Source organism: Aedes aegypti, chromosome 3 (assembly GCF_002204515.2).
Source record: "Aedes aegypti strain LVP_AGWG chromosome 3, AaegL5.0 Primary Assembly, whole genome shotgun sequence".
In the NCBI taxonomy this organism is placed as follows: domain Eukaryota; kingdom Metazoa; phylum Arthropoda; class Insecta; order Diptera; family Culicidae; genus Aedes; species Aedes aegypti.
In genome coordinates this window covers 119,531,280-119,557,604 of record NC_035109.1, presented here as the reverse complement: position 1 = coordinate 119,557,604, position 26,325 = coordinate 119,531,280, and the positions used below count along the sequence as shown (strand labels likewise).

The 26,325-nt window shown below is 40.1% G+C and overlaps 1 protein-coding gene across 2 annotated transcripts in view; it reads right to left on the bottom strand.

The window, feature by feature from the left end:
- Nucleotides 1–24,888, bottom strand: part of LOC5572154 (apolipoprotein D) — a 35,266-nt gene extending 10,378 nt beyond the window's left edge. Inside the window, exons 1-4 of one of the 2 annotated variants that reach the window (XM_001660178.2) lie at nt 24,642–24,881; nt 16,539–16,770; nt 16,252–16,480; nt 15,493–16,186 (exon numbers count right to left, since the gene is read on the bottom strand). In XM_001660178.2, the coding sequence (XP_001660228.2) occupies nt 15,493–15,630 (138 nt within the window). In that variant the 5' untranslated portion in view covers nt 15,631–16,186; nt 16,252–16,480; nt 16,539–16,770; nt 24,642–24,881. Of the gene's footprint in view, nt 1–15,492; nt 16,187–16,251; nt 16,481–16,538; nt 16,771–24,641 lie in introns of those variants that run through there. The other variant, XM_001660179.2, reaches the window with a different exon arrangement.
- Between the last annotated feature and the right edge of the window lie 1,437 nt (nt 24,889–26,325).

The window sequence follows — 26,325 nt, the reverse complement described above, 5'->3', positions numbered from 1 at the left end:
GTTTTGCTTTTTCTAAAGCTTTAATATTATTTAGTTCTTTTTTGTTAAAGTGAACTAAATAAAATTCTTGAGAAAGCCCTTTCCGAACAATGCCAGATTGGGTTCTCTTTTTCATAATGATTACTTGGACTGGGGAAAATCCAAGTAAATCATTTATTCCATTTTTGATCTCTTCAGGTGATTTATAGTCACTTGAGAGACCTTTCAAGACAACTTTGAACAAACGTTCAGTTTTGTCGTCATAAGTAAAAAAATTGTGCTTCTTCTCTTCAAGATGTTTGAGAAGAAGCTCACGATCTTTAAGAGTTTCCGGCAAAACGCGACAGTCTCCTTTCTTTGCGATTTGGAAGGAAACCTTGATTCCCCTAATGGAGTTCAAGATCTCCTGCCTAAATCCCCCAAATTCGGAACAACTGACCACGATAGGCGGCACTCTTTGCTTCCTCACTTGAATCAAAGAGCCTGGGCTAGAGGCTGCTTCGATTTGGTGTTCGGAAAATTTGTCTAGAGCATCGAACTGATTGCTCATTTCGATACAATTATTCATTTCACCCTTGGAAGAAAGTTCGCATTCCGGGAAAACGTCCTTTCTTCCATTCTTGCCACGTGTAGTGACAGTTTTAAAACCCACTTTTTGGAAGGAAGTAGTGAATTCAGAGATTCACCCTTCCTTTTGTTAGTTGTTGATACCATGTTTAATTAATAAACGAAAGAAGACGTGACCTTCGAAAGGTTTTTTCCCAAGACGGTGTCCAAGAAGGATTACCACCGCTAGCTTTCGCCAACGGGTCCAACGAAAAATCGAAGGCACGGGTCCAAACAAGGATCGTAAAGGGATCAATAGTAGAAAAAATAGTACTGAAAAGTACTGTTTTAGTAGCACTGAAAAGTACCGTTTTTAATTTTAGCACTGAAAAGTACTGTTTTTGTAGCACTGAAAAGTACTGTTTTATTGCTTTAGGTAGTTTTTAAGAAAACTTCCAAGAGCAGAGAGAATTCGTGTACGCACAGCACGAAGGTACGATGCGCACTGGAACACCAAACACTGGTTTCCGGAACCACATAACGACAATTGGTCATTTTCTGGACAACCAAAATGAATCCAAAAAGAGTTAATTTCTGAAAACTTCATCCGATCAATAACAGCACAAAACTAGTACACTTACAAATTCATACACATGACAAACATGACAACACGATAGCGAGGATCATGCCGAACGTCTGAGGACCGAGAAGTAGTAAAAGGCGTCTCCTAGCGAGTGTAGCGGTCTCTATTCTCAGGTATGGAGTCCCAGTCTGGGCCGCAGCGGTAAAAACCAAGCGTAATCGGAGGATGTTGAACAGCACATTCCGACTCATGGTCATACGAGTAGCGAGCGCCTATAGGACGATTTCATCGGAGGCAGTATGCGTTATCGCTGGCATGATGCCCATCTGCATCACCCTGGCCGAGGACGTGGAGTGTTATGAGCGAAGAGGCACCAGAAATGTGTGAAGGACTGTCAGAACGGACTCGTTGGCTAAGTGGCAGCAAGAGTGGAACAACGCGGAGAACGGAAGGTGGACTTACCGTCTAATTCCAAATGTATCATCGCCGGTTTTAGGGTCGTCGGGGCACCAGTGAACCGGAAGCTAGGCTCCACCGGAATCGCTGGACTGACTTCGGCACCCTTCCGGTCGGCTCGAAACGTAGAAAAAGAAAAATCGGTCTCGGGAGAATTTTCACCGCCGGGGAATTCTTCGTCGGTGTAGACTAGGTCCACCGTCGGGGACTAGTCGAGTAGAGTACGTCGGGACACTGGTAATGGTAGTCGAGGCGCCTACGAACCGGAAGTTATGCTCAACCGGAATCGTTGGACCGACCTCGGCATCCTACCAGCTGAACAAAGAAAAGGAGAAGGTCTACACTCATACTCAACCTTCACTATCATTCAATCGTCATAAACAAATCAAATCCTTTTTAAAGTATTCTACTTTGAAATCCGAAACTCTGAAAAAGCTTCCAAACCAAATGACAGACTCCCTTAAAACTGTTGCAAGAGTCTGACCCAGAATTGATCGATTTTGTGTCCATAGTAGTTCTACGTCAACCCCGCGGTAATGTAACAGACATTACCCACCCCAATTTTTTCTTCCGTGAAACGCAAACCGTACACAATGGATCTGGATTCCGTCGCTCGCCCACGAGGAGCATGCAACAGATTCAACGGATCCAACACTACTCCCCTGTGACTCTGCTAGTTCAATTATAGATAAATGACCTTTTTGGTTTATCTGAGCAATCAAAATAACCCAGGAATGACCACTGTTGATATCTATATTATGGGACATTTGGTTTTTTGTTACCGTCGGTTCCATATTTTATAGTTTGTAGTCTCCTCCTCAAACATCCCACTACATTGAACCAGCCTGCCAGTGGGTTCTCAATAGAGGTCCCCAAGTAAACTGCCACGAACACCAACGCACAATCAATCTTACACAAGTCGATTTCCTCAGAATGAAAACGTATCGATGTTTGTTTGACGTTATTGAGATTTCGGTCAACAGCAGGCCAACAAAGAAGTGGTTGTTTTGCAGCAATTCTGTTTATATTTGGATTCTCACAGCAAACAAAAGCAATGTTGTGACAGTTCTCACAGCAAACAAAGAAAATTTTGTCAACATTGCACTACTACGCAGGCAACTGGATTGGTCTATTCCCATCCCAAATCATAAATTCAAAAATTTGAAATGACAGCTTCACTGGCGTGACCTTTGGCTGTCAATGCAGAACCAAAAGCGTTATTATAGTAACACACGTTACGTTTTCTCATTTATTTGTAGCGATTTGAGTTACCTAAATATAGTCGGCCTAACTGGATCTCTGCGTGGAAATGTTGCCAACCTAAATCTGAGTGGCCTCACTTCGGGTGAGTTACCAAACTTCGGGTCGTTTCTGCTGACTAATGTCCCAAATATAGAATTCAAGAACTTTTTTTTTTTCATTCTGTCCGTGACTATCACAGGTAATATTACCTATATAGTAGTGCGCGCCGTGTATTCTTAAAACGTAAAAAATATAATGTCTAAAATTAAGGTGTATATAACTAATTAGTGGTTTTTCTTTTAGATCTTGCTAGCAAAATAAAATCTTAGAAGCTAGGTAAAACTTAAAGCTTATAGTACGGGTTAAAGTATGATGAATATTTCAAAGTACGGTTAGTTATAAAAATGTCAAAGGTGAATCAAATTATAATGTGCCTTTGTTCATATAGCTAAAACAATTGAACTTTTAAACAAAAGGTTCAATCCCTATTGTTCAATTGGATTTTAAAAGAAAAGGCAATTCTTTTGTTACTATTGTTATCAAATATTATTGCTGAAGGAAGAGAGGGACATCTTTTATTTCCCGGAATAGGTCCACTTTTGGGTCTTTTATTTTTGACCTTCGGGGCCCCAAACCGGAGGACTTTTTTTTGTGCATCCACAGAATTTTCTCCAAGTCCTTTTGAACCGGTCTAAACCGGACATTACTCCAGTACCCGGACCCAAGTCACCGTCATCTGGAGGATTCTGGAATTGCGGACAGAAGATTTCCATTGAAGACCATTCCCCACCATCTCCATTTTGGGAATCGACAATCCTTTAAGCTCGATCGTGGATAGAGTCGGCCATCGCATTGTCTGCGACAGCTTTCAACCATCGCCAAAAACCCATCCCAGTCAAGACACCAGTTACCGCCGTGATAGCCACCCCTCCGATGCATGCATGCCACCGCCTACCACCAAGCTAGCCACTGACTGTACAGTAAACTCCACCACCATCAAAAGCGCAAGTACACCTATTGAATGATGTATCTCTCTCCAGAGGGGCAAAATAAATGTAGGCATGAAAATAGAAGCTTTGGTGGTAATTTTCTACTTGAAAACCCCGCAATTGGTTTACATACACCCTTTTGATATTTTGCTCGCTTTCCCGTGCCCAAAAAGGATCATTCACGGCTCGATATGGGTAGTTCGCTGCAGAAATACGATGTTCACCTTAAATTCTATTACCTTGGTTAACCTTGATCCAGAAAAGAGTTGATTTCCTTCCCCTTGTACGGAACTGACAGCTGGCGGTTAGAATCCAGCTCCTGCCAAAGGTATGTGACCGGCTTAATCAACGTAACGGTGCTATTAAGAATAAGCGACCCTGTGCTCAGCATTTCCCAACCCACAAATCCCCCATTGAGCAGCCTAGGAGTGGCCGTCGATTAAAACTTGAAACTTGAAAACTTCCCACAAAACTCGATTGCACGATAACTCCCACACTCCAGTTTGTCGCCCTTCTTGTAGATAGGTCATATAACGCCCTGCTTCCACTCCTCTTCTTCTTCTTTCTGGCGTTACGTCCCTACTGGGACAGAGCCTGCTTCTCAGCTTAGTGTTCTTATGAGCACTTCCACAGTTATTAACTGAGAGCTTACTATGCCAATGACCATTTTTGCATGCGTATATCGTGTGGCAGGTACGAATATACTCTATGCCCTGGGAAGTCGAGAAAATTTCCAACCCGAAAAGATCCTCGACCGGTGGGATTCGAACCCACGACCCTCAGCTTGGTCTTGCTGAATAGCTGCTCGTTTACCGCTACGGCTATCTGGGCCCCTGCTTCCACTCCTCCCTGGTCCGTTTCCCAGATTCTGACTATCAACCGATGCAGCCAAGCGGCCAACCTGTCCGGGCCCATCTTGATGAGTTCGGGCCGATACCATCCTTGCCAGCGGCCTTGTTTTTTTTGAGCTATTGAATGGCATCTTTCACTTCCCCCATCGTGGGAGATGGTTGGTTTCCACTGTCCGGACGTAGCCAAAGCCTTCGCTGTCCTGACCTTGTGTGGCTGTGTTATCTGCACCATTCAGGTGTTCATCGTAGTGCTGCTTTCACTTTTCAATCACTTCGCGTCCGTCCGTCAAGATGCTGCCATCCTTATCCCGGCACATTTTAGCTCGTGGCACGAAGCCTTTGCGAGATGTGTTGATCTTCTGATAGAACTTCCGAATTTTTTGAGAGCGTTTCCGCTTCAGTCTGTATCGTTCCACGTTTTGTCGTGTACCATGCTACAGAATTGCAGCCCGCGCTGCATTTTTCTCTTTCTAAACCACCTGGCACGGTTCTGCAATGGGCCAGACAGAAGCAAACTTTGTAGGTGGTGTGGAGAAGGCGTAAGTCTGCCAGAATCCACCGAAATGTCTGATCTGTGTCATCAACGAGGACAACAAAAATGTCTCAGAAGGCCCAAGATGTCCGGCCTTTAAACAAGCGTCTGCAAACATGACACATTGGAGATGCACAGCATTTGCTGTGGCAGTCCGTAGCGGAAATAGAGTGTGACGTAGCTATCATCTCTGAGCCATACCGAATCCCACCTATAGATGGGCATTAGGTAGCAGATGCAACTTAAACAGCGGCAATTTAGACGGTGCGAATATACCCCTTTCAGAAAGTGGTGGAATGAGCAGTTGAAGGCTTTGTAATCGCCAAAGTTGATGGTGTGTACATCTGTAGTGGCTATGCATCTTCGCGATGGCCGTTAGAATTCAACCGTATGCTAGACAGATTAACGGAAGAGCTTACCGATCATAAACCATTCGTCACTTCAATACTTAGGGGATCGAGTGGGGAAGCCGCCTAACCAACGCAAGAGGATGCAATCTGTTAGATGCGTTAGCAAAGCTAGATGTTCATTTAGCCATCGAAGGTACCATCAGCACATATCGTCGGAAAGCCAGAGTGTCCATCATCGACCTCATTTTCTGCAGCCCGGGGCTAACAAGACACATGAACTGTGCAAAGAGTATACCGGCATCAAAGTGACCATCAAATTATCTGGTACTGTATTGCAGGCAGGTTCCAGACAGTGTATTGCAAAAGTCAGACAGACGTACGAAGTTGGAAAACGTCGGACTTCGAGAAAGACGTATTCGTTGAAACGCTAAAACTTGAACACATCACTTTGAACCTCAGTGCAGACGGGTTAACGCCAGCACTAACTCCTGCATGCGATGTAACCATGCCGAGAGTTGAGAAACCAACTAATATTCGCCGTCCAGACTACTGGTAGAACTCGACCATTGCCAATCTACGTGGATGCTGCCTCCGAGCCAGAAGAGAGTGCAGCGGGCTTGCAATAACGCTGAAAGAGAGAAACGTAGGCTCGTCTACAGAACGTCAAGATCCGCAGAAAAGGTAGCCTTCAAGTACTTCGCAACAAGGCAAACGTGAATCCGTGGGAAAGAGTAGCCATGGCGAAGTTAAAAGGACCAACCATGCCACCGGAAAAGTTCCCGGAGAGAATAAAGGTCGTTATTGACGGATTGTTCCCGCAACACGAAGCATCAACCCGCCCACTCCTTACGGAGTGCAGAATGAAGACTACGATGAATCTCGAGTAACAGATGAGGAGTTGATCGGTGTTGCGGAAGCCTTGGACACAAAGAAAGCCCCAGGACCAGACAGTCTCCCAAATTTGGCTCTGAAAGCAGCGATCTTCGAGCACCCCGATGTGTTCAGAACCACAGGATTGACACAGATCGACAGGATTGACGATGGCAGCTTCCCGGACTCCTGGAAATGACAAAAGTTGGTGCTGCTGCCAAAGCTGGGGATACCGCCTGGTGAATCTCCAGCGTATTGGCCGATATGCTTGCTGGATACGTCCAGCAAACTGCTGGAGAGAGTAATCCTGAACAGACTTACGAAGCATGCGGAGAGCGAAAACAAGCTGTCTAATATGCAGATCGGCTTCCGGTAAGAAAGGTCTAATGTGGACGTCATCCAAACTGTTGTGAAAACCATGGAGGCAGCTCAAAAGCAGAAAAGGAGAGGACACTATCATTGTGCAGTGATTACACTAGACGTGATGAATGCTTTCAACTGTGCTAGCTTGAAAGCAATAGCCGATTTGTTGTACAGCATGAGAGTACCGTAATCCGGGGAAAAATTGATCACTGGGCGAATTTGATCAATTGGTTGAATTGATCACCGTGAACTTCTATTTGATATTATATATTGGCTTTTCTCGGTGAAAACAGACAAAAACAGCATATTTTGCGTTACGCGTTTCGGCTTACTTCACTTCAGCCCTCATCAGACGCCTAAAATTACATTTATTAAACAGTTACAATTTACAAAGAACATTTCAATTTTCACATAAACACTTACAACATGCTGAACGCAACCTTACAGCTTGGTCTGTCACAACTATACTAATGGTTTTCCCAAAACCCCAATTAACGAGCGCACCTTGCTCATCACCCAGTTTCATTTTCGTCAATGTTTCCTCTTTCAGTCGTCCGTGTATGTGGCTCTCCACGCAGTCTCGCCAATAGACCATTGTACGTAGAGTTGAAATTACCGCACTCACGTTGCAGGTTTACGGTCTCTCTTTCTCCCTGCTTTTTGATATGGAAGACCTCTGCGATCATCCTGGTCTCTGGGTTCTCGATGCGTTCCAAAACAGTCGTTTTTTCGAAATCAAAGACATGGCCTTCTTCGATCGTGTGCACTGCTAATCCCGATTTTGGATTCCTCTTTTTGCTGTCATTCTTGTGTTCTGCAATCCTCACTTCCAGCATGCGTTTCGTCTGTCCAATGTAGACTTTCCCATCGGCCGCACCACATGGTATGGAGTACACCACATTCTTCTGCTTCCCTGGTGCTATGGGATCCTTAGTTTTACTGAAAACAGTGTTTTTGATCTTGTTTTGCGGACGGGAAGCAAGGATCACATTATTTCTCCGCAAGATTTTCCCAAGCTTTTCACTCAGGCACGGTATGTACGGCGTAGACACATATTTGTGGGGTTGATCTAACGTACTATCTACTTCCATTGTGTTATAGTGTTTGTGTACGCGTTTTTTCCTAACTCTGTTTATAAACCACGGTGGGTAGTTGTTTTTCCGTAGGATTTTCGTTGCTTGGTTAAGCGCTTCTTCACGTTTTTCCCCACACGTTAGCTTAATCGCACGATCAATTAGTGCGATCGCAGTATTTTGTTTGTGTTGGAATGGGCTTTTAGACGTGAAATCCAGATATCTTCCATCTAACTGTTTGGGAAGCCAGGATGTTGTTATCTGGTTATTTCCACGTTCCAACATCATATCCAGAAATTTCATCTTCCCACCCACTTCAATTTCTACCGTAAACTGTATTCGATCGTGGAAGCTGTTAAACGTATCCACGATCGTTTGGATGTGTTCACGCTTCGCAATACACATGCAGTCATCTACATACCGTTTATAGACTTTCATCTGAATTTCTTTCTCCTCCAGGTGTTTCATGCACTCCTGTTCTAGCTTCTCCATTACAACGTTGGCGATTACTGGTGACAATGGTGAACCCATCGGGACCCCAAACGTTTGGCCGTATACCGTCCCTTGGTACACAAAGAAGGTTGATTCGAGTGTTACCTTGACAGCTTCAATGAAGCTTTCCTTGTCTATGTTCGTGTGTTGTTCCACTTCACTCCATCTTTCTTCCAGGCATCTTATCGCGTAGTCCACTGGTACATTTGTATACAGAGATACAACGTCCAGCGAGAACAGAATTTCTCCTTCTTCCGTATGAACTCCTGTTATTTCGTTGGCAAAATCGAAACTGTTACGTACATGAAAATCCGTTTTTCCGACCACATTCCCGATTATGTTCGACAGGTATTTAGCTATGTTATATGTTGCTGATCCTATCGTGGAAACTACTGGTCTAAGCGGTCGATTTTCCTTGTGTATCTTCGGTAGTCCATAGATCCTTGGTGGGTTACAGCTTGATTCTTTTAGCTTCCGTTGGGTACGGACATCGATGTATCCTCTCCTCTTCCAAACGTCGAGGAAGCTGTTGATTTTCCTGAGAATTCTGTTGGTTGGATTTGTGGATAGCTTCTTGTACGTATTTTCGTCATCCAGTAGATTCTTCATCTTGGTGTTGTATTCTTCCGCATCCAGAATCACCGTCTTACTTCCTTTGTCCGCTTTCGTGATAACCAAGTTTGGGTTCTCCTTCAGATACTTTCTGCATTTGTTGATGTCCTTTTGGATCCATTCCTCTGGGGGGTGATGGGGTTGTCGATGATAATTGATATGGTTGATCATTGCGTTGGAAACTTCGGCTCGTATTTCCTCTGCGTTTTCCTTGCTTTGAATGTTTTTCTCGATGCTCGCCACAACTTCTATGTAAGGCAGATTCTTCTGACTCTCCGTGTTGAAATTTGGTCCCAGCATCAACGTTCGTTCAACATAGTCGGGAATTTCTACTGATGTCGTGTTCTCAATCCAATTAGATTCCAAATTCAGGTTGGTAATCCACTTGGTTTTCAGTCTGGCCATTTTCCGTATCTCTCTCGCTCTTATTCTTTTGTAGACGGTAGCTGTCTTCTCTTTCACCATCTTCTGTACCCTTCGTGCATCCTCTTGGTCGAACTTTTCCTCCATCTTACGATCCAACATACGTTTCACTTTCTTCTTGCTTGCTAGAGTGCGTTTCGTATCAGCTATCATCACACTCAAAAGGCGGATTCGGTGCTTGAACATGACTTTCTCCAATTCTCGTTTCGATGTTTCGTTATCTAGTTTTAGATGGTTCTTGATCTTGAGGCATGGTGGAACAATCTTGCACCTTCTACAGTTTAGAAGAAACTTCATCCTATTGTTTGCTTTCGCCAGGCTTATTGATACCTTCAGAAAGCGCCAGATTGAACGTCTACTGTCTACTGTATCTCTGTATACAAATGTACCAGTGGACTACGCGATAAGATGCCTGGAAGAAAGATGGAGTGAAGTGGAACAACACACGAACATAGACAAGGAAAGCTTCATTGAAGCTGTCAAGGTAACACTCGAATCAACCTTCTTTGTGTACCAAGGGACGGTATACGGCCAAACGTTTGGGGTCCCGATGGGTTCACCATTGTCACCAGTAATCGCCAACGTTGTAATGGAGAAGCTAGAACAGGAGTGCATGAAACACCTGGAGGAGAAAGAAATTCAGATGAAAGTCTATAAACGGTATGTAGATGACTGCATGTGTATTGCGAAGCGTGAACACATCCAAACGATCGTGGATACGTTTAACAGCTTCCACGATCGAATACAGTTTACGGTAGAAATTGAAGTGGGTGGGAAGATGAAATTTCTGGATATGATGTTGGAACGTGGAAATAACCAGATAACAACATCCTGGCTTCCCAAACAGTTAGATGGAAGATATCTGGATTTCACGTCTAAAAGCCCATTCCAACACAAACAAAATACTGCGATCGCACTAATTGATCGTGCGATTAAGCTAACGTGTGGGGAAAAACGTGAAGAAGCGCTTAACCAAGCAACGAAAATCCTACGGAAAAACAACTACCCACCGTGGTTTATAAACAGAGTTAGGAAAAAACGCGTACACAAACACTATAACACAATGGAAGTAGATAGTACGTTAGATCAACCCCACAAATATGTGTCTACGCCGTACATACCGTGCCTGAGTGAAAAGCTTGGGAAAATCTTGCGGAGAAATAATGTGATCCTTGCTTCCCGTCCGCAAAACAAGATCAAAAACACTGTTTTCAGTAAAACTAAGGATCCCATAGCACCAGGGAAGCAGAAGAATGTGGTGTACTCCATACCATGTGGTGCGGCCGATGGGAAAGTCTACATTGGACAGACGAAACGCATGCTGGAAGTGAGGATTGCAGAACACAAGAATGACAGCAAAAAGAGGAATCCAAAATCGGGATTAGCAGTGCACACGATCGAAGAAGGCCATGTCTTTGATTTCGAAAAAACGACTGTTTTGGAACGCATCGAGAACCCAGAGACCAGGATGATCGCAGAGGTCTTCCATATCAAAAAGCAGGGAGAAAGAGAGACCGTAAACCTGCAACGTGAGTGCGGTAATTTCAACTCTACGTACAATGGTCTATTGGCGAGACTGCGTGGAGAGCCACATACACGGACGACTGAAAGAGGAAACATTGACGAAAATGAAACTGGGTGATGAGCAAGGTGCGCTCGTTAATTGGGGTTTTGGGAAAACCATTAGTATAGTTGTGACAGACCAAGCTGTAAGGTTGCGTTCAGCATGTTGTAAGTGTTTATGTGAAAATTGAAATGTTCTTTGTAAATTGTAACTGTTTAATAAATGTAATTTTAGGCGTCTGATGAGGGCTGAAGTGAAGTAAGCCGAAACGCGTAACGCAAAATATGCTGTTTTTGTCTGTTTTCACCGAGAAAAGCCAATATATAATATCAAAAACGAATTTGATCAAGTCGGAACCAGAAATCATGTCCTTCCAAGGATGCTGAAGGTTTCGTTGGCACCACATACATTCCATGTTTTCTAGTTTATAGATGTCTGATGATGATTTTGAACTATTTCATTTTTATTAGGGTCAGTTTTGCATAGAAACATTCAGACTTTTTGAAGGTGTAAGAAGTACAGTTGGAATTGTCGGTGCTAAACAATCCATAGGTGCTATGCCTACATGTCAACTTTGAGTGTTTAAAATATTGTGTAAGCTTTAGTATGGACTACTGAACTCACTTTTGATATCATACAGCATAGCAAGTATAGATTTTTGCTCATAAAACCGTATATTCTCAGATAATGTGTTTATTTCAAGGGAAATTGCCTACATTTAGGCGTATTAGGCAGATTTTCAAGGCTAAATTGATCAAATACCGTAATTTCGGGCGAAATTGATCACTTTTCAAGGTTTTTCTTGTCTGATTTCTATAATGTTGACAATGCCAAACAACTGAATGCAGGAAAACAAGTATGAAGGTGAGCCTCATTGACTCAAGTACCGAAATTTTCTAACAAATGTAATTTTAGTGCTAAAAAATATGTCTAAAATAAAAAATCGGGAGATCTCATTTCGGGGTGAAATTGATCACTTATCAATGCCATTATTGTTAGTTTTCAAAACAACTTTACATAATGAATTTGAGCTTCCTGAATCCGAATATGCTTGCCAAATTCTTAACAATACAATATTTATAGAAATAATGAATGTTAAAATTTCAAGAATAACGCAGAAAACGCCTAAATGTATGCAATTTTCTAAGGAATTTCTTGATATATTACAGAAATTCAATTATTTCAACCAAATCAACGAACTGGTACGAATTTTGGTTATGAAATCTAGTTTGGGGATATATCTTTAGTGTCCTCACAAACTTTCAGGATTATACCATGTCCAAATTCTTGTTTAGACCTAGAAGTTTATTGATGTTTGTCATCATTTTTGAACGCAAAAAACTTCACAACACACAATTTGGACATACTTACGACAAACAACGTTCATTCACTGCAGGTTACATTGATATTTGTGCTCCATTAGGAAGACATAAAATCGAGTGACACAGTGATCAATTTCACCCGAATTTACGGTACTCGAGTTTTGACATCATTTTCAGATTTAGGAGACCCATATTAAGTCTTCCTACAGATAGAGATTTTATTTATTCCTAAACCTGCTTTGTTGTACGGTGATCAATTTCGCCCCAGTGTGTCATTTTAGTTTCTTATTATTAAAACTATTTTTATGATTTGTTCAATATTATTTCATGAAATATCGAGTACATAAACTGATGAAAATCCATGGAGTACTGATTTTGTCGAACTTTATTTGGCAATATTTGAATTCAAAAACAAAAAGTTGTAAAATAGTGATCAATTTGCCCCCGGATTACGGTACCTGAGTACATCTTCGAAGGAGTAAAAAGTACTCCATTTACGGCGGGCGTTACTTAGGCTCTATTCTCGGCCCGACTTTTTGGAATATTATGAACGATAATGTCCTGAAATTGAATCTTCCCAGAGACGTAAAGATAGTTGGCTTCGCGGACGATGTGATGCTATTGGTAGTCGGTAAATCCAGAGAGGATGTAATCATCGGAGACAGTCTGCGATAGCAGGAATGTTACCTATCAGCCTTTTTCTTGAGGAAGATAGCGAGTGCTACAGGGACCGTCGCACAATAGGAGTCCGAAAAAAAGTACGTGCTGACACCATCAGAAAATGGCAACACTGGTGGGATCAAGCTGCGACAGACAGATGGACACCTAGTCTTATTCCTAATCTATTGCTGTGGATAAGAAGACCACAGGGTGAAGTAAATTTTTTTCTTGAGATAGAGTTTCATGACAGAATATGGGGAATGTTAGAGGAGGGATTGCATGAGAAGTGAAAGAGAAGAAAAAGTAGATGAAGGAAAAGTCAATAAAAAATATAAGAAAATGAAAACAATCATTAAATTAAAAAGTGCCTTTGGGCGCCACGGTGTTCACATAATACCTCGTTTAATATCCAAATCTTTTAAGAAAAAGCGTTGAAAAATAAAATTATTATAATATTTTAATGTAGTATTCCTTCAAGTTATCTAGGTTAGATGTACCAATGGTGGAGGTACTAAGCACGATTGAACTTCATTTAAGAGCCTAAATTCAAGAAGCGCAATTAAGGCTAAGTAGCCCGTCATTTTTTTTGACAGCAATGTTGATTTTGCAGCTTGCAAGTTCAAAGTGCTAAAACTCAGTAATTATAAGTAATATTTATTCAGAAAAGTATCGCTGCTGGCGCTTACATACAGAAAGTATGCTGATACTTTTTCAGCAATGTCAGTGCTGAATCAAGCGATTTTCTTCAATTTGCAATCGTGAGACGAATTAGCCCCAATCATCGATACCCAGTTCAAAGTTCAATGACGGCCTACTTCGCCTTAATGTTGTAACGGGAAGCAACGACCTGAGAGAGACTCGCGAAGAGGAAAAATATCAACGTCATATGCAGCCCAGATTCCACTGTCACGAAACGTCAAATGCAGCCCGCCGTTTTTATGGCTGCAAAAGTGAAAAGTATTGTATTCACAATAAATTGTTATTAAAAACTTCAGTCGGGGGAGCAGTTTTTTTTCCAAAGTTGCTTATAAATCTAAACACAAGATTAGTTATTTCTAATGTCTGCATCGTTTGCTGGCATGAAATTTCACTCAAAAGGCTATTTATGATTCAGTGTGATGCAAACGCAATCATTTTTTGCTGAGATGTTCATGTAAAAGCTTGAACGGCTTGCGCATGATTGGTACACTGAAATGAATTTTATTGTAGAAACTACTGAATCCATGGTAAAATTAAGAACTGCACCAACGATTTTCTACCGACTACATTAATCTGTTAATTCTAGCAAAACATAGTCAACATCACTACACAAGAAAATTTCTTCTGTTGTTTTAACTAGAGTTGTAGTATTTTTGACTAGAAACATTCTTGATTTGAGAAGTTTAGCTCATACTTTTGACCACACTGTGTTGTACGGTGGGTGTCACGGATTGAAATACAATGCTTTGTAGTGGATGCTACTACGGACATAGTCAAATTTACTGCACTGCTCAGTGATTTTCACCAGATTATAGTAAACCTAACAAATTTTTGTAGTCGGTTGAAAATCGTTGGTGCAGTTCTTAATTCTACCTTGGATGCGGTAGATTATACAACAAAATTTGTTTGCGTGTATAAACACAAAGTGGAATAAGAAAAAAACTCAGCAATCACAGAAAAAGAAAACCGTCTTCACGAGTCTCGTCTCAGGTAACGACCATCGAATTAATGAGAAAAATGATTTCATCGCAGTAATCCGCGGCATGTCAGTGAAAAATAATACCTCCACTATGGACCAATGCACGAGTTCATTATCTGACGTTTGAGCAGTGCCGTGTTATTTACGTGTCCATGGCAACAAGTGAATTCGGCACCGCTCAAACGTCAAATTAGTGAACTCGTGCATTGGTCCATGGACCAGTGCACGAGTTCACTATCTGACGTTTGAGCGTGTCATGTTATTTATGTGACCATGGTAACGAGTGAACTTGACACCGCTCAAACGTCAAATTAGTGAACTAGTGCATTGGTCCATTGGTACACTGTTCCTTTAGTTGTGGTATATTTTTAATTTGTGTTCCTATAGTTGCGGTATCCGTGGGTTTCTTATGAGATCCTCCACTATAGGAACACTTTACCGCAACTATTGGTACAAGTAAGGAAAGTTTTATCAATTTTAGTGTTAGTTTATCAGTTTTAAAACAATTTGAACGATCTTTTCAACTATTCCGTGTTCTCGTTTCCTTCGGCAGGTTTTCCATAAGAACTGCAGGCGAATCTCTTCGGCTGCTCCAAATCAGCCGCATGATGAGGTGTATTCAATTGAGGCATCCGGTTGAAAGCAGAATACTTGGCAGCATATTTGGCGTTTGAAATTTGGTTGCTGATAATAGTCGAATGGTGCCGAAGCCGTAAATTACCCTATCTGTAAGGATCGAATAACTGTTAAACTATCCTGATCTTGGATGACATTTTGAAAGAATCTACTACCGATTGAATGTCAATACTTTTCATCCACTTTCCCAAACATAAACCGTACAAAGAAAAAAGTCACGACACAATTTCATACAAGGCCTCCCCGTTCCCAATATGTCCACTCAACTCACCCTCTCCAGATCGAAGTTTTTCACAATCGGTCGCGTCTCCGGGTCAGGGCAGGGCTGTTGAACAATTCGCTGGCATACGATCCCCGTTGAGGTCATCAACAGTAGCGTAGCCGACAGTAGTGTCATCAACACGCTCATCTTTACTCCCACTGACTGACTGACCGATCGCGTTGACCACCAACCAGATCACAAAAATTCCTTCGCGAAGGTAGGCGTGCTGCTGACGACAAAACGAGATAGCCAATCAGCTCTCCAGAGTCTATGACGATGATGACGACGACCAGCAGCACCAGAGTCGGTCATGTTCGGAATGATACTAAAATGCCAATCGCGCACATACGACCGGTTGAACTCGCTCGCTACTTGCAAGCTTGCCGGTCTCTGTTTGTTTCTACAGTTTTTAATCAGTTGTATTTATTTACATAACATTAACTTATCGTCTCTTGCAGAGAGCTATTTTTGTGTGGACGGATGTCGAAGAGGAAAGAGTATTAATGGAGATTCACACTCTTGCGGTTGAAAGTGAGAGTATTTAACGGTTAGATCAGGTAACTTTGGACCAGAAGATATCGCATTAGGCGGAGGATTTCAGGCGTCCCAGTTAAAATAGGATTGTGACAAACCCAAGTTTCATGGTAAAGGTGGTAGAACGTCCACTACTGGAACGGGTGGTATTTCGGGTTCTTTCCGGCATCTGTAGGGAAAAGGAGAAGAGCATATTGAATTCCGATTATAAGCTTAAATACAAAATAAACTTACAATGACTCGCTTTGATTGGTGGGCCTAACGTGCGATGGAACAAAGTAATTCGACTGTAGATATTGAAGTTTGTCCATAATCTGGGGCTCGTCAGTGAGTGCAGGCGTTCTAGAGAGCAGCCAGTATCCCTCTATAACTGATTCAGAATCTTCTATTGGAGTGCACGAGTAGACTACGGCATACTTTTCGTAATCGGTGTCCACAATCCAATAGTTGGAGATCCCGTTGGCTGTAAAGTACAAACAAACGGTTAAAACAAATATACTCTATATCTAAGAAATCCTTACCTTTGATTCCATAGGTGACGTTCAGTTTCCCCACGGCAGGATTGGATAATGGGTCGGACATAACCGCGATTCCTGCAAATGAGGCATAAGCATCCTTTGACGCTAGAAATCCTTTGCTTTTGACGTCCAAAGATTCGTCCAATTTGCTTTGGGTGTACTCCGCCGTCACACATTCCAGATTTCGTTGGAAGTCTTGTTCGTACCGCTCGATTTCATACCACTTTCCAAGGTACTGTAAATATATTTCAATTGTTGTATCAATAAATAACGCTCTATTTGGCACATACTTCTCTTAATGCAAACTAAACCAAATCATTGCCAACTAAACATTATGCAACTGAGATTTCTCAGACAATCATTTAAAAGACAAAACAAAAACGCCCGTTCCCTTTCATATATCCAGCGATATCGCAGAGCTCTTCTCATTTCTGACGCCAATGGCTAATTATGTAAATTTTTGGGTTTTATTTGCGTCCATGACTTCGCCTTCTGCTCTCGCTACTTATGACCCGTTGAAGATGTACCATAAAACTCATAAGTCAAATGTCTCCGAACGCGTGATCTGTTGGGTAATGCACCCTGCGGCCATTGATTAAGTGCTTTACTAGGGTAACAAATTTACAGTTGACAGTGCCGGACAACCACTGAAGGTCAATTCAGAGCAAATGAATTGTCAGCTTCCTTATTTTGCGAAACATTTCCACCGTAAACTCGAATGATATGCATTGAAATAGTTTGTGGCTTTAGCGTCAGCGTAGCAAACATTCGAGTTCGAGCGCTCACCTCAGACATTAAAAGCACAGTTAAATACTATTGCTGCTGCTTTTAAGCTGGTACACATTACGACAATAATTTACTAGATTTCATCATCTGAGTTCTAACAAATGTAAAGCTGAGCAGCTGATGACCAGTTACTCATCATTTGATTCCAGTTGCTTCCAGTTGCTGAACCTTCCAATTAAATAAAGCAGCTCATAGCGCGACTTAATCAAAAACGATGGCTGCACAGTAGGGTGCGGCTTATTTTTCAAAAGCACACAAAACTAAATATTCGTGTGCTCTTCTGATTTCAAATCACATGAAAAGAGAAACCTCAAAGTTTGCGCCAAAATAAGTAAGATTTAGAGGTGGCACAGAAGACTTGAAGGCGAATTTTCAAGTTATAGAATTTTGAGCTCCAGAACTTATCAACTTTTTCATATTTGAAAAACAATTTTTAAAATTTTGGTTGGTTTGGAAAGTTTATGGAACATCAAAAATCTCTAAAATCAAAATTAGTCTCAGTACATTTGTCCTATTTTATCATTATTTCACAAAAAATCAACTTCATAAATTCTCAACCAATTCCAAATCTTTTAAAATGTTTTCAAAGATTCAGGTGTTCGCTAAGATGCCACAGAAACCCACATAGGCTCTGGTGTAGCTCGCTAGGAACTCACAAGAGAAGAATTCTCAGGAACTTTTTTAGGATTCATATACTGCCCATAAAAGCATAACTGTCCCAAATTGATTTTTAAACCAACACCTTTTTTCATTGCAACGTTCATGTTTAAGTATATAATTTACCATGTATACACAAATTTACACACTTTGTTTGAAAATGATGTGGAAAAATATGAAGTTAGTGCAGTCCCATATTAAAAATGAAGGCATAACAGTCTCTATATGAACTTTGAACCCAAATAGCAGCCGCAAAATTAAAATTATGTTCAAGTTTATATTTTTTGTTGATCAATAGTAGCCAAATGAGTAATCTTTATGGTTGTGCTTAATGAATATGGCATACGGAAATGCAGTAGAAAATTATGAACTTTTGTATGAAAAAGAAAACTTTAAACTTTGAGCGTCATTTTCTCAATGCCTACTTTTTCCATATGGGACAGTTATGCCTTTATGAGCAGTATAGAATTTGACATCTGCCCAAGAACTCACTAGATTGAAATTGTGCTTCGGTATTACTAAAAATTCTCATGTTGCTAATGGATATTTCCACAAGTTTTTTTGTTTAATTTGCCAGAAATGATTGAAATAAGGTCGGTTTTTAAAAGTCAATTTTCTTATTAATAATTTTTGAAGCTCTGTTGAATACAGCTGCATATATATAGGTCACCATGTTTTGCATATATTACTCCATAATTATGTATAAAAACTTTCCCAATTGTTACGGGAACACAGAGGTAAACACCGAAATCGTTACAGCAGCTCGCAAACTCCAAATTGTCGGTGCGAATCAGCTTTTAGCTGAAATAGTATATTTTAATCAATTTCAAGATGTTGTGTACACACAAATTACTTACAATTATCGGTTAAGGGCATTTTAGAAGTTCATGTTGTCTACCTCACTGTTCCTCCCAACTAACAATTTTAGCGCTATAAGCCAAGATTATTTGCTTTGTGCTGTATAACAGTTGAATTGAAGCAGCGAACGCAGCAAAAAATGGAAGCTGTCAAAAATGGAACGATTAGCGTTAATACAGCTGTAACGCAAACATTTTGCAGCTACAAATCTTTGTTGAATAAATTTCGCTGCTTTCACTAAGCAGCAACTCAACACCGTAAAAGATAGCAACCTAATGATGTGGAATAAAACACGCCATCATCAATCCGGCTGCTTCTATACAATATGATTTGTTATGCTGCTCAATATATATTTAAGAAACGCTTTGTCGTCAGTTATACAGCGAGCATACAGCAGTAAGCTGTAAAACAACAACTAGTGGCGCATCTACTCAGCTTGTTGGATGTAAACATTGCATTTGACGTGTCGCACCCTTTTACAGCCTGATGAAGTGGTGTAAACGCGACTATGACATCTTATACGACCATTATAAAATATTGTGTGAACCGTTTTCGATGTAGAACAAAACGGTGTGTTTTCTTTGCCTATCGATATAGACTGCGGTGGCAACAAGGACAGCGTCGAGACTTGTGGATGCAGAGATCGTGAGTTCGATTCCAAGCGGTGGCAGGTAACGTTGAGAACATTAAATTCAGATACTTATGATATGAATTCCGGAAGCTGTGAAACAGCTTGAAAATAATATTTAATCAATAATACAGCGAAGCTGTATAATAATTATTCAACAGTTGCGAAATGGTTGAGAAAGCGTGTAGAAAGAAAAAAAAACTGTCTTCAAAAAACCACTTTTTTCTGTTTTTTTTTTTTTTGAATTTATTCTCAAATGCTGGGTAATGATTTTTTCGATATATTTTTTGCAGTATGCCATGAGAGATCTGCCACAAACAAAGATTTGTTTCTTGTTTAACATTTAAATTTTTTAGAGGTCTGGCATGATTTTCTTCGCAGTTTGTTAGTAATTGAAAAAAAATAACATACCGTATGCCATTTTGTTGAAATAATAACATTTTTAAATACATTGTTAGGTATTCCTGATCATAAAATTGTTTGTGGGTACAACCCAATGTATTTGAGATTGTTTTAAATGTTTACGACTACTTTTCGATACACTCGTAAAGGAATATTTTGTATTGGAATAAAATACAATTAGCTGCCGGCGGACACAATTCTTGAATTACTCTTATGCAGAAATTATACAGGGTGTCCGCAAATTATCCGAACAGCAAAATATTGGAAAGATGATCTCGCATTGAAAACAATGAAAAATCAATGTCCATGTACCTTTTATAATACATCTATATGTTAACACAAAACATAACTTTAAAAAATTTCGAATTGATTGCTTGTTACTGAGATAGGCAAATTATTTTTTTTCGGAGACGTTTTTCTTGAGGGCCGCTAGTCATACTGGAGATGTGTTATCCCTAAAACCTTAAAGAGATGAATCCAAATGTCCTATTATTATTTGCAGTAATCTACAGGTTAGTGGCTTCAAGTTAGACTGGAAATAGAAAATTGTACGGTTCAAATCCAGTGAGTTCTATGGACATTTCTCTTCCACCATAAAGCTCGGAAAACAGCTCCCTTTAAGACACCTTAATACATTTGGGTTTGTTTTGCAATTATTTTAAATCGAAAATGTGTCAAACTTACTTCTTAAGAATATAATAAGCCAATGTTTGAAACCATGCAAGGATATTGAGTTTATCATGCTTGATTGTATAAAGCCAGGTCTTCAAAGTGTGTACGGATAATTGGCGGACACCCTGTATTAGGTGGCCAAGTTCTCAACTCAACTGATCATCAACTTCAAAGGTAGTGCGTAAAGAGTACTGAAAACCCGTCGAAACAGTACTGAGCTACCTCCTAGCACATACGAGATATTCAATAATTCCTAAAAAAATGAAATCTTATAAGCCCTGGTTCTGAATGTCGCATAATAGGAGTGCACTTAATTGCAGACCCGACTGTATTTGAATGTCAACCAGAAACAAATGAAGGATAGCATACCGCACACTTAAATTAATTTACGGATTCCTGTGAAATCTCAACAGCTGAACGGCTCGGTAAAATAAATCAACGGAGTACGGTAAATTTTTACAGTACTCGGTAAAAATTCACCGGAATCCGTAAAATTCCGACGAAGTTACAGTGTTTCATTCCATCGAACTGTCCAGTTGTTGAGATTACGGTGAAATTCACCGATTTCCGGTAAAATGAGCTTAGTGTGTGTGAAGATGATGTATCAGTTAATCTCGCTTCGTCCAAAAGGGAATCGCAAGTTTCAGTTCCAAAAGGGATATTTGCATGTATTGGATAAAATGAAATAAAACGTTCTAATACAATGAGCTGTCAGCAGGCACAATAGAATTTTTGTATTCTCGCGCAACGTTTCAGAAGGACCTATCTAACATTGAGTGGCTCTCTTCGTTTACTTTCTCTTTAAGGTGAAACAGTTTGGAATCAATTTATAAGATTGCACTAAAATAAAGGCACAAATCTTGCGACGGAAGCATCCATCAGCAGTGCACTATTTATTTTGGCTTTTTGCATTAGCAGAGCATGAGCATGAGCATGAGCATGATTGACCGCCCGCAGTTGCTACTCCGTTATTGCAAGAACAGCTGTACTTACACAGGGAACCAAAAGATGCTACTCAGGATCACTAGCATCTTTAATGGGTAAGTACTGGTGCTCTCATTATTATAACAAACAATACCGGCGCCGGCTGCGTCCGAATGCAGGTCAATTTGAGGATGGGAGGGAAATGTTGACGTGTTACTTGCTTTCTGGAAGCCGAGGAGTCCTCTGCACTTCCACAAGAAAACACTGGGAGTTTGGATATGGGAAAGGATTCGTTTTGGTAAACGATAAATATATATTTTTAAATGAATACGTGAACATATACACGAATGATCGATACCGATAGTGCGGTTACTATGCGAACCGGATACGATCCGGATTCCGTCGCTCACCCACAAAGGAGCATGCAACAGATTCAACGAATCAAACACTACTGACACGTCAATTTTTTTTTTCACTCGCACACTTTGTTTTCGTTTTTTTTCTTCCGAAAAACGCGAATTGGACACAATTGATCCGGATTCCGCATCTCGCTCTCAAAGGAGCATGCAACAGATTCAACGGATCAAACACTACTGACGCGTCGATTTTTTTTTCACTCGGACACTTTGTTTTCGTTTTTTTTCTTCCGAAAAATGCGTACCGAACACATATGATCCGGATTCCACCGCTCGCCCTCAAAGGAGCATGCAACAGATTCCTTTGGCTTTTTGCATTAGCAGAAAACTCAAACTAAGAAAATCAGAAACATTTGCCAACTATTTCTCCAGTTTAGTGCCTTTGAAAACATGAGTAGGGGCACAGTTCGGCCATTGTGCCGGTCATCTTTAGATTCCGAGATGTTTCACCTTAATCAATAACTGAGTCACATTAACCTCTTCTGTTGCGTTTTTTGTATAGAACGCTAGTCAACGAAATTGCGTTTCGATCTATGGTGAAAAATTTCTCAAAAGCTTTAGTAATCTACTGTTGTAATCGAAAGAGAGCGAGAGAGGAGAGAATCTCTCATTTGTACATAGGTCCTTTAGTAATGTTTAGCGAGTATTGTTCTTATGCAGATATTGTATTAGGTGAGACCTTGCAATGTTTGTAGTAGATTTTTATTTTGAGTGTATGGATGCATGATGCCATATTTGTCAATCCTTAGAGAGTTTCAGACATAATTCTCATTGCAAATATAATGCAGTGCAAGATTTTTGAACAATTCTTGGTACGATATTGACAACATACTCGTAAGAAAATCTTTCTTGATTCTCGAAAAATAAAAATTATATGAATTATTTTTAACGTATTAGTTCATTATGCTTTGATTTGAAAGAGATAGGCTGGGGACACGTGATCCCTTCACTAATATGCAGATATTATGTTTCTGGTACATTAATATTCTATTTTGGAACTTTTATGTTTTTTTATTGTGGTATCTCTGACGATAAAATGTGTTATAGAAAAATTACTTCCATTGGTTACAGTGTATAAAGTAAAAAATGGGGATCAAGTCTCCTCAAATGAAAAAAAGTAATAGCAAATAATAGCAAATCTTGCCCCTTTTATATGGAGCCTTATTGGTATCAAAACATTTTTTTTACATTATTCGGATTTACTTTGGCACATGTTTAAATTGTACGCAATACATTCCTTGTTATTGTATCTACAACTTTCTAGAAGAATACCCCCATGAAAAACTTTCCCTAAGTGAGCTGTGACGAAAGGCCCCACTTACCCCGGTTTCTCACTTGCCCCGGGGTACCTTGAATCATAAATAGAAAAGTCAAATTATAAAATGAAATCGTCAAACCACTAAAGAGACGTCTAAGGCAGTCGGGCATTATAAATTTTTATAGGTATCTATGAGAAATGCTTATAAAAACAAATCTCGAAATTGATATCTTTTAAACAACAAAAGTTGAAACATTTCGTATGAAATGTTCTCCATACAAAGTAAAGATTGGACTTGGAAAAAATACGACACTTTGTTCTGGGTGTAACATATTATCGCGAGGGTAAAAATTAATGAGATTTTTAGTAATACTAGGTAGAGTGTTATGTTTATGTATTATGTGTGCAAAGTTTTATCGCAATCTATCAAGTAGTTTCCAGGTCTTACAAATCATAATTAGAAGTCATATCATTAATTGAACTCACTCATCTATTATAAAAACGTCTAAGGCAGTTGCGCATTCTTTATTTTCATAGATATCCATGGCTTCTTAAAACGAGCCAATACATTTTCTTATGTATCTGGAATATGAAGCCTTCCGTTATTTGAATCACAACGATAATTTGTTCCTTTAGAACCCTTGAAAAAGATTGAAAATACAATCGAAACGTTGGGCGTAGAAGAAATATTTTAGTTCTGATTGCCGCTGAGACTGAAAGCCGCTAAGAAAATCCCCGGATAATATTATCGCAATTGATAGCAATTTTGTCGTGTTTCATCTTGCAAAACATGTTCACTTGAGAATCTGTGTAGAAATCTCGTTTTATAATAATTTTCCTGCAGAGTTAGGTACAGCCACAGCAAGAAAAAGGGATCAAGTCTGCCGAGTCTTTCTATTTAAATAGATCGTCAAGCCACATAACATAACGTATTCTCTGGACAAATCCAAAACAATGACGAATTTATGAAAATTGAACTGCTGTAGCTGCAATGTTAAGAGGCACGGTTACAACTTAAATCAGTAGGAACCGTATAGGCGAAGATGATGTGGAATTCTCGCACTTTTATTCGGAACTCTGCACCTACAACATGCGCAATGCGCTATATGATATGTCCATCATTTTGGTATTGCTGTTCTAATGTTTAATGCGATTCTGATCAACCTTCACTGATACAGCTCTCAACAGTAGGAGAACAGCTTCAGCACGCTTAGTAAGCCGTTACACAATCCGCAGAATAACAGAAGAGTTTTTAACACCAAAATATCAAAATTATCATTCGTATATCGGTAGGAAAATTCCAAGCCAACAGGATCCACTGATGGACTGGGATGGTGCATCCAATTTAGCATGGTGCTGTTTCTAAGCTACACACCTAATCGTTGCAGTCAACGAGGCTGCTATCGTTATTCTTATCTTTATATCCTCAGATGTCCCTGTAAACTTCCAGATTGTTCGAAGTTCCAATCCGGTTCCATGAATCACCATTCAATCAGGCTACGAACCTTTTCAATCTCGAAATTGGTCACCACCGGCATGCTGCTAGACACCACAGAACAATTTCCATCCTTCACGATGTATCCACAGGTGTTTGATGCGGATAGTATCACCATCGCCACCATAAGCAGACTATAACGCAGCATTTTTCAAAAGTTTTCGTTACAATCACTGTCAACAAGCACCTTTAGTGAACAGTCGAATTTGGAACCGCGTCGTTCGGCAAACTGCCCGCTACTAACCGCCAAAGGGGTGAATCTTCCAAAGATAAAGACATCCCGTAACAGGTATCGTTCAATGGGGATAATTAAGCGTTATTGCCAAACACGTGCGTTGCGATGCGCGTGTGGATGCGCGGATCGGCTATAAGCGCAATGCATGTGTCTGTGAACTGTGAAGCTGTTAAGCGAGTGCTCGTGTTTATCGTGTTGCATACCTTCTCGGCTAAATTGATCAGTATACGGATGTGATGAGCTTGCTATGGACCAATGCACGAGTTCAGTCGTTGACGTTTTAGCGGTGTCGTGTTATTTATGTAACCATGGAAATCAGTGAATATGGCACCGCTCAAACGTCAAATTAGTGAACTTATCATTCATTTTCCTGTCAATTTTCATACAAAATCTACTTTTTCTCTGCTATAAATTCACTCTGGGTGAACCACTTCCTCTGGCCTATTATTTAGCCATCTCACAAGCTTTATGAGATGGTAGTGTCTCTGCAGAATGGTGGGAAGTTTGAAATAGTACATGAGTATGGTAGTTCGTCCAAAATTGTGAGAGTTTAAAAACATCTACTTCTTTTTACGCTTTACGATGAAACGTGAACGGGTCCTAGGTAGTGTTCCCACTGTTGAGAAGGATAGAGTCAGGCATATAGTATCTCGATGATCCAGAAAAAGAAAAAACATAGGAAGCTTTGGGATAGCCAGCTTTTTACGCTAGCTTGCTATAAACTTTGATTCACCCCTTCCTGACATTTATTGCCGACGTTTTAATTTTTATAGCTGGGTCGGAGTAAGCTTTGCGATTGATAACACTGCGGAACACGTTTTTGTCTCCAGCATCAAAATACCTCTATTTACTTAATTAAGGGTTGCTGAATCTATTGCCGTTTACAGAAATATCACAGCACGTCTAGTTTTTGAGATATTGATTGTTGAAAATGCAAAAATTGACTATTTCAGCCAACTTGCATGCAAGTTTGCCAGATTGTATGGCAATTTATTTGCTTAATTTGCCACAGAATTCAAACTTTATGTGTATAACAATACTTATCATCAAAGTTTATAATATTTTTGAAGTGGAAAAGTTATTTTTTGATGGTTTAGAAAAGTATTGTATTTTGCCATATAAGAGAAACGAAGAATTTTGTATGGAGACTACAAGCATGTTGAAAAAGATCGGTTTAATCTAAATTTTATCGTGAAATTTCTACCAAAATATATCTAAAACGAAAATTTAAGTCCTCTTTTGCATGCATGGTGGATAAGATCACAAAAAAGTTTGATGAAATATACTTCAAATTTCAGGTAAACATCAATAAAACCAATGTTTTATACAACTTTGGCGACCTGTAGCTAAAAATTGTGACGTGCTGGGAAATTTTTGAGAACGGCATCAGATTCAGCAACCCCAAATCTACTAGAGACACATAATTTGATCCTTGAGACACGCAAAAATGTCATTTTTG